The sequence below is a fragment of the Contarinia nasturtii genome, unplaced genomic scaffold (assembly GCF_009176525.2).
Source record: "Contarinia nasturtii isolate CC-2019 unplaced genomic scaffold, AAFC_CNas_1.1 Cnas_scaffold_695, whole genome shotgun sequence".
Lineage (NCBI taxonomy): Eukaryota > Metazoa > Arthropoda > Insecta > Diptera > Cecidomyiidae > Contarinia > Contarinia nasturtii.
In genome coordinates this window covers 9,201,107-9,215,750 of record NW_022198046.1, presented here as the reverse complement: position 1 = coordinate 9,215,750, position 14,644 = coordinate 9,201,107, and the positions used below count along the sequence as shown (strand labels likewise).

Here is a 14,644-nt window from a genome sequence, read left to right as displayed (position 1 = left end):
CACCCCCTAAGAGTGAGCCTATTATATGCGCCACCCTGTATATTTATCTTATATGCATAAAATCTATTTGTGTATTTGAACTCACAAAGTCCAAAAATACCATAAATACATGTGATTTCTAATTTTGCAATAATTTATGATTTAATTGGAATGCCGGAGATGTGTTGTCATTGACAAAATTATATCTAAAACTGCATAAATGTCCGATGAAGCATTATTTATGTGGTTTCTTGTGAAAATGGTTTTTGGTTTGTGTTGGAAAAGTGTTCAATAGTTGTGTTTATGCAGTACAATTTATTTTCATATGCATAGCATTGTCCATTCATCCGTTTTTCCATAGAAATTGTCTCATTGTCTGGGCCTCCGAAAATATAATGCAATTTAACAAATTTACTCAAAGTGTCATAACGAATTTCAAAGTTCCATTTTTAGTTTAAGCAGTTTGTTTTGTATTGAATCCACATCTCTTCCAAATACCGTCAGCCTCAATCCTCACCAAATCTCGTCTATATATTTTAAGTTGATGATAACAAAGAAGGCAGTTGTCGCATTGAATGCAACTACTTTGTTTTCCCCAACTCTATCTCTCTCCCTTTCTAATATTGGTTTTATTGTCAATCGAATGTTGGTGTTCACTGTTCACAGAGAGTAAAATTGTTTGAAATAACAAATGAAGTCGAATGAATAAATGAAAACATATACCCAAAATGCATGCAAAATGCACGCTATATTGCACTCGACTCTTTGTAGACGTGCGTCGTCTAACGATTCGCATGGGATAAACGTGCCATATACACCTATTCCATGAGCATCATTTAATGCAAACACCATTGAAACATTCAATACCCATGAACATTTGTATACCAAATGCAATGAATATATTCTCATTTCAATTGGTTGTGTATGTGTTTTACTCTGAAATCGTATACATATTGCCGGGCTACCCATTTAACCATTTTAACATTTGAATTTTCATTATTTTATTTACGATTTGCAAATTTCCCAACTAAGCAATTTTCCGACAGCAAAGTGTATTAAAGTATATATACAAGCAATGTGCAAATGCATTTTCAAGTAATTGCAATGTTCATTGCATTGTTGCAAACTAAAGAAACCGAAATGAAAACGGTTGGGTTTTTCGATTTGATTCTATTCAAGCGCTTACTCTTGAATTGTGTACTAAAACATACACTCGATCGAACCATTTGCAATCGAAAGATCTAAGAGCATTTCAACATGTTACACTCGCACACTCAATGGTTTTGATGATATAGCAAGAGATATCCGAGTATGAAATACGAATAAATGTCATCACATATTATTGTAAGCCAAGTCTTGCTGTCTTCACCATTTTCGATCTCAATCGAGATTAAAAACATTAAAGTTTCAAAATAGAACATTATGACATCTCTTAGAACGCAAAATGTGTACACTGCATATGCATCCATTCGGAATGTTTATGTTGTCAGTGCCATTTCTTATAATCACCATTTTCGATGTTAAAATTTAATGATGGCGTTGTGTCGATGTTATATTTCTATTTTATTAAATCCAACTGATTCTAATCGACATGATTAAGTTATATATGTTTTCTTTTTGCACTTATAATTGGCATCATCATTTAAACACATTCATAAAATTATTCGATTGTTATTATCATCAAGTGTGTAAATTAATAAAAAATATCAAACATAAGAGTCTCAAATAGATTTCACAATTAGTGCTGATTTTGTTTGAAATGAAGAAAAGGGAAAAAAATCATCATAGAATTGACATTGAATTTTATTACGTTTTATCTTCAGTTTTATTTTCAAATAAACTTTATTGTGGGAAATCCCTCGAGGAATATAAATGAGTTTTTCCCCCTTTTCTCTGTTGAAGCAGCATCAGCAGCAGGTACTTCACTGTAATTATTATTTCTTTTATATCTTGTGTTTGTGTATTTGTTTTTATCAGATAACATAATTAAAACGATGTTTCGTTTGATTCTGTCGGCAATAAAGTCAATGGAAGAATGAGAAGAAAAAAATGTGAGTAAGTGAGTGACATTATTTCCAACATAAATCATGTGAAAAGTCGGAAACGACAATTATATCGTATACATTTTTCCTTTCGTTTTGTTTGCCATTTCTCATGACACATGGATGTGAGTTGCATATGTCATTCGTGTCTCATTCACTTTTACCTTGTTGTGAATGGTTGTAATATCCGTATTGATGGCAAATGTGACGACGCTGTTCGCAGATGGTTTTTAAGTGCAGAATAACAGAGATTGTCGTCTAATTTGTGTTTACCTGCTGTTGCCATTCGGTTTCATCGTGTATTCATCATTTGGATGGCCATAAACCGTAAATGATAAAACAGTTACCGATGAGGGGTTTGATGGTGATGAAGATCATAATATTCTATTAGTAGTTGTTGGACGCAATTTTCTCACGGGGATGACTGCATTCTTTATCATAATGAATGATGTTGCAAAATATATAGCTTATTTGCTGCCATTTTTCTTCATGCCAATAAACAACATGGAACATGTTTCGGATAAAAATCGATCGAGATGACAAAATAAACACGCTCATTATTATTATTGAAGAAAATAGAAAATCTATAAACATAAAATGAACTAACCACATTGCTTTCAATTGAGTGAGAGCCACATCGTTGGAATAGTTTCCGGTAAACAATAACCACTATTATCGAGATAGTTTGTTGTATCATTAAAAGTTTTTACTGAACGATTTTTGTCGATATAAAAGCCAATTTCATTATGGATTCTTTTTATCGGTCAATGGGATTAAGGTCGATACAATGCCAGAGGTAGTCCGAATGACAAACTTTGAGTTACAATAAATGAATGTTATTTTTCATTTTTTTTTCATTCCTTAGATGAAAAGAGCAAAATTCCATGGTGATGGCATTGTTTGAAAATTAAATTCATGAAATAAGCGCACCAAAAGAGATGAATTGTTATGGGTGGCTTGTGAATTTATTGAAACGTAAAACCTTCGAATGAGGAAAATGTCATTGAATCAAAAGAAAATGACAAACATAATTGCGTCATGCAAAACCACTCTCTTGCATAGCTCTTCATTTCATTCTTCTTATCAAAGTATGTGGCCTTTGTACCTTTTTCACATAATAGACTTGTCTGTGCGCTTGGTTAAACAATAAATGCTTGGATTTTCGTTTTGAAAAATCATCGAATGAATGTGTTAGTCGTACGCATGCACACATTGTCTGGTGATTTTATGAGGTGAAAAAAAAAAGAAAAGCAAACAATGGTGAGAATAATTTCGAAAATCGTGCTAAGTAACTAAAGATTTCAAAGCCATTGCCAACCAAACGATATGGTACTTAAAAAAGGTGGCCAGAATTACGAGCATCACATTTATGTTAAAACACGCTATAAACAAACAACAACATTCAAAAATACGCATACATATCACATTACTGGTTTTTTTTACTCTCAAATCTTTTGTTCATTTGATTCCGCTTTTTCGAATTCTCAACATTTGACAAATATGTGTCCGAAGTGATGGAGCAACAAACCGAATATAAAAATGCCATTTCAAGTAGACTATGTGTTAACAACAAGGAAGTGAAGAAATGTACAACAAAAGAGATGCAGATAGAAAGCGAGCGAATGATAAACCTAGAGCTTGAGCTAAAAAAAAATTCAAGTGGAGAACAAAAGGGCCATAAAAATAATGACATGGATAATGTAAAAAAGATATTAAATGACAGCAAAACACACCTGTTCCATTATGTGCACATTCCGGGGACCGTCTGAGTACTAAACAGGAAAAAAAAACATTTTCACATTCATGTGTACAGTACCGCGCTACTTTCACAATGTATAGAATTTCAGCGACAATTCGGTTGTGTTGTCGTCATGCCAAAAATAAGAGAAATTGCATTTGCCAAATCAAATTCATGTCATCCTTATCAAATGCCATTCTGTCAAGTCTCTATTTTAATTAAGCGATTTTCTTTTCTTTTCATGTTTTTTTTTTGTAGCCGATAAAACGCCAAGTGGTTTCCCCATAATTACACAAAGTCCGCAGACGCGAGTCATCGAAATTGGTCACACCGCAGTGATGCAGTGCCGTTCAACCGGAAATCCAACCCCAAAGATCTACTGGCTCAAAGATGGCAAACGTTTGGAAATGAATCAACGATACACATTGATTGATGGTAAGTGCTAAAATAAAGGATATTTTTCAGTGTATGATTTTACGCTGATATCAGCTGTTTTAATTTATTCATAACAATATGGTGTTATTGACACGAATATATTTACAACCAGAATTATTATTATTTTCCTTTTTTAAGCCACACTTAATTAACTATTCGATGGCCATAAATTTCATCCGACGCAATTTATTTTATCAAATTTATAAAAACAATTTTTATTATTTTCATAACCAGCACAATCTCTGCATGTTTGATCATAAATTGCAAATCAGACAAAAAGCAGTTTTTTTTTCGTTTTTTTTTTTTTTTGTTAAAAAACAATTTCATCATTGTAATGCATAAGTTTATTTTCCACATGATTTGACCATTTTGGCTGAAGTTAAAAATCATAAATTTTCATTAATGACTGCAAAATGAAACCACTTGCACTTTTTTGTCGTGGCTGTTGTAAAATGATGTATGTCTTTTTTTGCTCACACAAATCATATGGCATACAACTGAAAATATAGAACATAAATGTACATTGAACATTACTTATGCATTACAATATTCATTCAGGTGCAAGTTTTGATTTTTTTTCAACTCAGTTGAATTGATGTTAACGGTAAAGAAACAAATTCAAAACATTTCACATTAATTTCATGTGAAACAAAATTAATCGCTTTTTTTTAAATGAATGGTTTGTATTATGGGAAAATATGCATTCAATAGGTCAAAAGACTTCACAAAGCGATTCAGAAACAGTTCCAGATTTAAAAAAATTGGATTTTAATTATAAAATAGTACACAATAAGCAGCAAACTAGATTTAATCAATTTGTCTCCCAATATTTCTATTAAAAAATCAAATTTGTTATTGTCAAATTGCAGGGAGTCTTCAAATAGTAGATAGCGTACGAGAGGATCAAGGAAAGTTCGAGTGTGTATCAGAAAATTCAGTGGGAACTGAGCATTCGAAACCAACTCAATTGTATGTGAAAGAGAGACGCGTTCCACCAACATTTTCTCGTTTACCCGAACCGATCAATGAGATAATGCTCGGAGCAAATTTAAGTTTGGAATGTGTTGCCGTTGGATCACCAATGCCGTTTGTGCGCTGGAAGTCAGGAACCAATGATATAACACCCGAAGATCAAATGCCAGTCGGTAAAAATGTGCTTGAATTGACGAACATTCAGCAGAGCAACAACTACACGTGCATTGCTGCATCGACTTTGGGCACGATCGAAGCTCATGCTATGGTCAAAGTTCAATGTAAGTGAAATTTATGTTAGAAACACCGATAACATCGCACGACAAGTAACAGTGAAGCACACCCGTTTTCATTTAGATTCCGTTGATTCACAACTCAAAAATTAATTAAACTTTTGTAAAAAGTCTCATTACTCGGCAAAAGTTATCGCTAGATGAAAATCAATATAAATATTTTTAAATGAAAAATATATTAGTGGTGAACATGGTATTTTTGCATTAAAAGTCACATACACACGCAAAAGTTCATTTTTGACACTGTTCTGAAAATCTCATCTAATCCAAAATACACAACTTAATTTTCTATTCTGCATGCGTTGCATTTTGTGCATACGTTTTTGATTTTAAAAAAATATACAGCTTTGCCAACCGCACCAACTGATGTTATCATATCGGAGGTTGCTGCCACATCCGTGCGACTTGAGTGGTCTTACAAAGGACCTGAAGATTTACAATATTATGTGATTCAGTACAAACCGAAAAATGCAAATCAGGTAAGTTAAAACTAATTCTTTCATTTGTTTGAGAAACACACACACACATCCCGATTCCCTTTGGTTGCTGGAATGAATATGGAAAACTTTTGCCCGCTGCAAAGATAAAAATGGTGTAATAAAGTGTTTAGTTGCGACAAATAGAAAGAGAACGAACACTTCAAATAACAAGAAATCATTCGTGCGTTTTTGCTGCGATTCACATTAACGTACAAACTTTTTCTATACGTTCAAAATTTACCGGAATGAATACATTTTAATTTTTGCTCGAAGAAAATTACATTCCGTGAACTATGTTTATGCTCTTGAAGTAGAATCTCTTGTTAGACTGGTAACTAAATGGTCTTGGCAAAGGAATTTCCATTACAACCGCGCGAGTTTTCACCTTTTCTTTTTCAAAATAAAACATATTCAAATGAATGAGCATTTCACATTCCGCAACGTTCTCTCTCATTTGTGTGACTGGGTAAGTGTGTGTGTGTGCATTTTTCTTCTTGTTTATTATTCATGAGAGAAAAAAATTTCTATACCTTTTTTCAACATTCGTTCCGTCGGGACGTTTGAAAAATGCGCAGGCATTTAGCGAGATTAGCGGCATTATAACAATGTTTTATGTGGTGCGTGCGCTCAGTCCATACACGGAATATGAATTTTATGTGATTGCTGTGAATAATATTGGACGTGGACCGGCATCCATTCCAGCCACCACGACGACCGGTGAAACAGGTAAGAGTGTTTCAACAAAACGAATTGTCTCATGAATTTCGGCTTTGCATATTCTTTTTAATTGGTTTATTTGAGTTCACGTTTTCACGATTTAATTTTCATTCTTTCCTTTCCTGTCTCACACACAATCTCTCTCGCTCTATCTGTCGACCTAACGAAAAATGCAAACAAAATTATGCAATGCGTACGCGCGATTTTTCTCATTTTTCTATGGAAAACGAGACGAACAAAAAGAAGAAAATTCATTTTCGATCGGTACTCAGTTGAAAATGAACTTTCTTTGGTTCGCAGCGTAGAAAGGAACGCAGTAGAAAGAAATTCTTCTTTTTTTTTAAATATACATATACAAAAATGAACGCAACTCATTATCTTCAGTTAGATGAATATGATTTTCTTTCACCCAATAAATGCCATTTTCATGTTGTGTCATTTAATTTCTTTTTATTCCTCGAAATTCGGATGCGAACGTGTGTCACTTGTGTTTCGTGAATTCAAATTTATCTGTTGATTTTGTTTCGTTCTGTTTGCGTTTTTCCTACCCTCTTTATTTTCCACCTTGTGTTTTGTGTGCCAAAGCCTTTTTTGTTCTCTTGAAATGAATCAAACAAACGACCGTCGACGTTTACCATTTAAAATACACCATTTACGTATATCTCAAATATAATCGAAAAAAAAAAAACTTTTTTCTACAATTTTCTACGTAATGCTGCTGCCCACCTTGTCCCTCGGATTATAACAAAATGCGTTTACTATGAATGAACATTTTATATTGGCGGCTACAAAATAAAATGCCAATAACCTTTATTGTAAGTCGAAACATCAATCTGTATACAAAACTAGAATAATTCATGGAAATTCGTTCAACTATTTTTCTTTTCATTTTTTTTCTTCTTCATTTTGGATCGGTTTCAACTTTGTATCAAGAAAAAAGAACGATAACTTTTCAATTTATATACATTTATTTGGTTCCACTTCCTTTAAACAGCTATTGTTTTTTTGCCGCAATTGGCTGATAAAACGAAGTTTTTTCAACGCGAAAACTCTCTCACTCTAACACAAAAACTTTTACATTTAAATGTAAAACTATTGTTCATTACTTTGCTCATTTTATGCCATTTTTCGCTCGATATTTGAGCCTTTGATTCTTCTTTCCATTCTTTGAAAAAAATTTAGGCCAAGAATATATGAGGCTCAAATATAAATAAGGCATTTTGTACGAATTTTCATAATAATAATAGCATTGTATTTTTGTTTCAAGAGAAGAAAATTGCTTTTAACTCTAATACCTTTTTCATGTCTATTTTCATGCTTTCGATTTGTATGTATAACATCACCACTGCCACCGCCACCACTACCTATCACTAACTATATATATATCACAACCAATCAAAAATCCGAAAAAAAAACATCTAATCACTACTTGTAAATTGCATTTGTCACACAATCTTCGCCATTTGCTGTTTTGTATTTGTGTGTGTGCAAATTACGACTAATCCACATAATAAACTCAAAATTAACATAAATACCCGAAAAAAAACACAAACAACGAAAAATATAAACAAACCTCACTAAAATGTACATAACAAAAAAAAAAAACAAATAAAATTGTGAACTGAAGATGATTCGATAAATGGAGGTGCCAGTAAGTGTCACGTCAATTGAACATTTGTTTTAAATAAAAAAAAAACATTTTCAATTCTATTAGATTTGTGTCCATTATATTGTTTTTGTATGCTAATCGTTTGCAAACTGCTTTCTATCCTTATACTTTTTGTTCCGGCAATTTTAGAAATGGAAAGTGCACCAAGAAATGTTCAAGTGCGACCATTAAGTCCATCAATGATGATGATAACATGGGAACCGCCAGAGACACCAAACGGCCAAGTAACTGTAAGTTTAAGTTTGAAGCTCATCGTTTCTCATTCTTTTTTTGGTGTTCAAAGCAAAACTTTAAACTTCCTAATGAATCGAGACATACTTTGCAAATGTGCATCGATTTCCGTCTAACATGTGTATGATGTTTAATTATTGGTCTATCCGTACACTCATCGCTTAAAGTCTTTTGGACATTGCAAAAAGATTTGGAAAAGCAACATTTGCTTTAATTAGTGTAGCATGTTTTTGTAAGAGAACAAACTGTTCAAAGAAAGTTCTGACGATCAGAATACGTATAAAATCCATCGACAATTTTCATCTTTTGTAATAATCGAAAGACATTCAAAGTAATATCCGGTCATGTAAAATCACTCTCCGTCTCTAGCGTGCACAGGCATTATCATTCAAGAATATAATAACCAATAAAGAAAATAATAGACTAATAACAGAGAAATGCCACAACGTTAAAATCATTCAAAATGCGTTTCATTGTGTCTGTGTGCTGACTTAGTGAATGATGTGCATGCAATATGAGATTCGTGTGTGGTTGATATATGATTTCATATCTTTACAAAACTTGAAAAACTTTTCGAAACTGCTGTCCGTCCTCGCGTTTCACAATCGTGTGCCAGCATCGTTGTCACTTTTTGTTCGGTGTCTAGAATGTCTCTCAATAATTACACAACTTTGAAAGTGTATTTAAAGAAACTTATGAAAATGGCGACGACTATAGAATAGACCACAAAGCTGTGTGTACGTTATTTGATCGGAACGGAATGTTGATGGAAAAGTTTGACCGGGATATAGATAGATTTTCGTTTTAACGTGATTTTTTGGAGCAGTTTTGGGATTGAACATATTAGCAAGGAAAAGGAATTTTCGAGCATTGAAGCAAAGTATGTCGAGAAAATGGTATCATCGATAGGACATTGGAATAATAATTTATTTGCTAACATTCTTTTTGTGGCCATAATTCGATGTGCCGTCAGTGCCATAGACCAAATTATAATATGTGTGACGATTTTTAATTAAATTATACAGGGTTACAAAGTCTATTATACAACAAATCCAAATCAGCCAGAAGCATCTTGGGATTCACAAATGGTCGACAATAGCGAATTAACAACAATATCGGAATTAACACCGCTCGCCATTTACACAGTACGTGTACAGGCTTTCACAAGCATGGGTGCCGGCCCAATGTCCAATCCGGTGAAAGTGAAGACACAGCAAGGTATGGATAAATTGAATTTTCATTCATGTGTGCATGGCATGGTGAGTGAGTGTGTGTGGGAGAGAGAGAGGGGGAGAGAGTACATTGAATATATGCCTCACGCAAACACAAACAACCATGCCATTCAACCAATTTGAATGACAATAGCTAAATGAATGATTTTATTTCATATTCGCATGTTTTCCAAACGCAACACATACAATACACAATGCCAATTCAATGATCAACATACAAAACTCTTTGACAATATTGCCATTTCGCCGATGCATGGAACGTATGGTAAAATTGAATTTTCACTTTTGTATACGAAACAATGGCAACGACGACGACGACGAATAATAAAAATCATCCTTCTGAACACAAACACACACGACTGGCATATAACAACGACGACGATATCCTACTCGGCGGTGTCGTACAATCAAATCAGGTGTTCCGTCACAGCCAAGCAATTTCCGTGCGACCGACATCGGAGAAACCGATGTGGTATTACAATGGTCGAAACCAATTCATTCCAATGAAAATATCGTACACTATGAATTGTATTGGAATGATACGTATGCAAATGAAGCGCACCACAAGTAAGTTTTCATGTTCTTTCATTCCTTTCAATTCCATCTGCTATTTATTTAGTCTAGTTTTGATTTGTGACAATTCTATAAACATAAAATCACTTTTTATCCATCCATTCTGATTATTTTCTAATAAATAGTTTATTTTCACTTTTCACAATTGCGAAGACATTTCTCTAATTATAATTTCATTTTTGTTTTGATCGTTTCGTTCGCTTTTTGCAAAAATCATTGCAGACGCATCGCAAATACTGAAACATATAAATTGGCGGGTTTGTATCCGGATACATTGTATTACATATGGTTGGCAGCTCGATCACAACGCGGCGAAGGTGCAACGACTCCACCGATTCCAGTTCGAACAAAACAATACGGTAAGAAATCATATTACATTTTTCTAATTTTAATTAAACATATATGGGAATCGTTTTATTTTTGTAACGCGAATATTCAGAGAGTTAGGTTGTTTTTTGAGAATCAAATTGATTTTTGAAATGGATAAAAAGATTTTTGAAAAATGAAAGAAAGATTTTTTTTTGTCAATGCGATTGAGATTTTTTTCCGTGACATTTTTTTTTCACTTTCGATGAAACGAAAGCATTTTGAGAAGAAAAAGATAATAAAAAAAACAGAGTCAACAATATTTTAAAGTGAAAACGAAATATCGTTGATTTGATAGCATCAAAGTGCATACGAATTGACATTTTGATGCGAACCGCTGAAGTGTGTGTTTAATCACAATTTGAGTGTATTTATCTGTTCACCACATACAAATATCTGTGGTTGGACCACCATGGACGAATATGTTGAGTGTTACAATTTGTTTGTTTGATGTTGAGTGGTTGCTGACAGTTTGTAACTTTGAGTATTGTATGAGTGATGATGTTTCCACCCAAAATGCTTTTTGAAAAAAATAAAAAATAAAACATGTCACCATATAAAAGCATATTGGAAATAGTTGGTTTTATCGTTTTTTTATTCGTTTCTTTCAATTATACGTATCATAAATAATGATTGAGACGGAATTTTTTTGGTGGGTAAAATGCACGAGTGGCACACTTACGATAAAAGCAACAACAACCAATTTGATACGAATATGGGTGTGAAATGTGAAATGTGTGAATTGTTGCACTGTGATGCTGCTGATCCAGCATTTCGTTCAATTGCAACACATATATAACGAGAGATTGATGTCGATTGAATCAATTTGTTTGAATTCACTAGAGCATTGAGCGCATGGGAGAACGAGTGAGAGTGTATGAAAAAAATAGGATAAATCGACATCGATACGATGCACTAATCACACCAAAATGAATATGTATCCACTTGAAAGTCTTGAGTTTATTTCGTTATAAAATGAAAATCGTTTCAGTTATGTTTTCAGTTATATTTTATCGATTCTTCCTTTATTTTTCTGTACATTGATTGCACTTGATTTTATTTGTGAACAATCAGTTGAGGATTTGAGTCGCTGTTGGGTTTGAGCCGATTTTTTGATTGATTCCATTGTTGTTGATGTTTATGTTTCCAATTTCTTTTTGTAAATCACAGCCAAATCGAAGCGTGAGTTATTATTGTTATGTCAATGATTCTGTGATGTGTGAAGTGATGCTTTATTTAAATTTTTTCCTTTTTCTGATCTCCTTTAATTTGATTTTTTTTTGGAGTGTATTTTTTGGTGTCTGTGTATTATACTCCAGACAAGGCCACTTGTAAACCGTTTGTTGTGTGATTTGAGTGGTTTTAATTGAATTTTTGTGTGTTTTAACAGAGAGCGAGATAGAAAACTTAACAAAAAATCATTTTGCAGGAGAGTGAAATTGCTTGGTGTGAGGTTTGATGATTTTTTTTTTTTGCTTTTTTTATTTAATCGAATTTGAAAAAAAAAAAGAGAGAAAGAGTGAACATTTTCATTTGTGAAAACAAACGAATTGCATGCTTCAAATTATTGAGTGTTTCATTTTTATTTTTAAATTTTTATTTGAATTCAATTTTCGATTAAAAAAAACACAGCAAGAGCAAAAGAACAATTAAAATGTTTTTGATGTTATATTCACCACACCTACTTTTTTTTATAAAAAAAAATTATAAATATATATTATAAATACACGTTTTATATATATTTGGAGCACCATCGCACCTTTTTGATATGCTATTATGCACTCACACACCCGTTATTTTGTACCCAGTTGAAGAGCAACACGTAATACGCACTCAAGTTTTTGTTCCGTTTTAGTTGAAACCGTTATTTTTGCGAGTATACTACGACATTTTGTGTTTAAATATTTTTTTTTCACTCGATTTATTCATAATTCATTTTTGTATAACCTATTCGTACAGAAAACGTACGGAAAATCGCACCCCCTTCAAATAAAAAAAAAAAAGAAAATCGATATTTGTTACCGCATACGTTTTTCCTCTTTTTTTTGGTTAGCATTTTTGTATTGTGTAATTCACAATCACGTTTCTGTACTTAAAAAAAACGACACACAAATTTTAAATCAAACGCACAATTTTTTGGCAATACACTTGCACAAGTATACAATATTCAATAGCACAGTTTTTTTTTTACATCCAAATAAATATTTACATTTAATCTACACTTCAACGCATCAAACATGCAATAAATAATAAAATAACCTAATTGAAAATTATCGAATATTTACAATTCTTTCTCCCCCTCCTTCTCATTTGAATACTCTTTCTCAATTTAAATCGAACGAACCAAAAAAAAAAAACAAAACCGATACAATAATTTATTCATTCAATCCAAAAATAAACGGGATTTTATGATTGATAATGAAGCCAACGGTAAATGCCAATTACACATTTTCTATATCCATTTAAAATTCTATATTACAAAATATAAACAAAAACGGAAAAAGAAGATATTTATTTTTCACAGGGAACACACAATTTTTTGTTTGATTTTTAGTCTATTTTATCCTTGTTTTGACTCTTGTTTTTGTGGATTTTTTCATTTCAATGCTTTATCATTTCAGCTTTATCTTAAGTTTTCTTTAAGTTTTTTTTCTCAATTTTTCAGCATTCTTTTCATTAAATCAAAATTTGCTAATTTGCTTTTTTTCTTTTTTTTTCTTTTCATTTTTTTATGTTTTGCGCTTGATTTTTTGTGTGTGCGATTTAAATTAATTGAATATATATTTATACATTCGATCTAAACATATTTACATATGCACACAACAACATACAACACTTAAACCATACACCAAACATAAACACATCGACCAAACATACATACACACACCACCCACATCCACAAAAATACACACATTGACCAAACGACAAATCAATACACAAATTGATGACAACGAAATTCAATTAAAAACAAAACAACAAACAAAAAATTAAACAAAATTACCGAATTGCACCCGAAAATAATCGATGATATGTATATGTATAAAATGATTGATTGACTGAATTAGTGCCGGGTGCACCGCCGAACAATATCAGCGCAGAAGCGATGAGCCCAACAACCATAGCTGTATCGTGGTATCCACCACCAGCTGAACGATCCAACGGTCAAATCGTTTATTATAAAGTATTTTTCGTGGAAAATGGTCTGTCCGATAGTGAGGCATCGGTCACGACACTCAATATCACCGAAATCATTTTGGACGAATTGAAACGATGGACCGATTATAAGATTTGGGTATTAGCTGGCACAAGAATTGGCGACGGACCACGATCATATCCAATCGTTGTGCGAACTCTCGAGGACGGTATGTAAAAATATGTAACAAAAAAAAAACAAAAACACATCAAACAAAACAAACATAAAATCCGTAAAGAAATCTTATAATAAATCTAACTATAATTTAATTTTTAATTAACTAACTCTACAAAAAATCTAACAACATTTTAACATGATAAAAGAAATGCGAGCTATTGAAACAAACCAATTTATTTTCACCCCTATTCAGTTTGGTGGTTTGCCAGCGGCCATATGTATTATCAGCTAAAATTGGCATTCTTTTTGGCGATAATATAAGCAATTCTGCTGGTAAATCACCTGACGCATCTCCACCCTCCACTTACACTATTTTAAAAGAACAAACACATTTTTTGAACATTTCGATCGATCTATTTTTTCCACAAATGGATTGAATGGTGAAATCTTTTTTGAGACATTTTTGAGAGTCTTTTTTTACAGGTAGCAAATCAAATGGATCTGGACAAACGAATTTTTGACGTCTAAAACCATAAAACATTTTTTTGAACCGAAATATTTTTCTATATTTTATTTTTCGATATTTCATACAAAAAAACTATTTTATT

The 14,644-nt window shown here is 32.6% G+C and overlaps 1 protein-coding gene across 9 annotated transcripts in view; it reads left to right on the top strand.

Annotated features, from left to right (window-relative positions):
- Positions 1-14,644, top strand: part of LOC116341252 (tyrosine-protein phosphatase Lar) — a 380,836-nt gene that overhangs the window by 352,651 nt on the left and 13,541 nt on the right. For 4 of the 9 annotated variants that reach the window (XM_031768206.1, XM_031768200.1, XM_031768202.1 and 1 more), the window contains 10 exons: positions 4,018-4,194; positions 5,064-5,447; positions 5,805-5,938; positions 6,514-6,664; positions 8,283-8,306; positions 8,454-8,554; positions 9,581-9,773; positions 10,204-10,354; positions 10,583-10,719; positions 13,792-14,088. In XM_031768206.1, coding sequence (XP_031624066.1) covers positions 4,018-4,194; positions 5,064-5,447; positions 5,805-5,938; positions 6,514-6,664; positions 8,283-8,306; positions 8,454-8,554; positions 9,581-9,773; positions 10,204-10,354; positions 10,583-10,719; positions 13,792-14,088 — 1,749 coding nt within the window. The remainder of the gene's footprint in view (positions 1-4,017; positions 4,195-5,063; positions 5,448-5,804; positions 5,939-6,513; positions 6,665-8,282; positions 8,307-8,453; positions 8,555-9,580; positions 9,774-10,203; positions 10,355-10,582; positions 10,720-13,791; positions 14,089-14,644) is intronic. The other 5 variants (XM_031768204.1, XM_031768205.1, XM_031768203.1 and 2 more) reach the window with 4 other exon arrangements.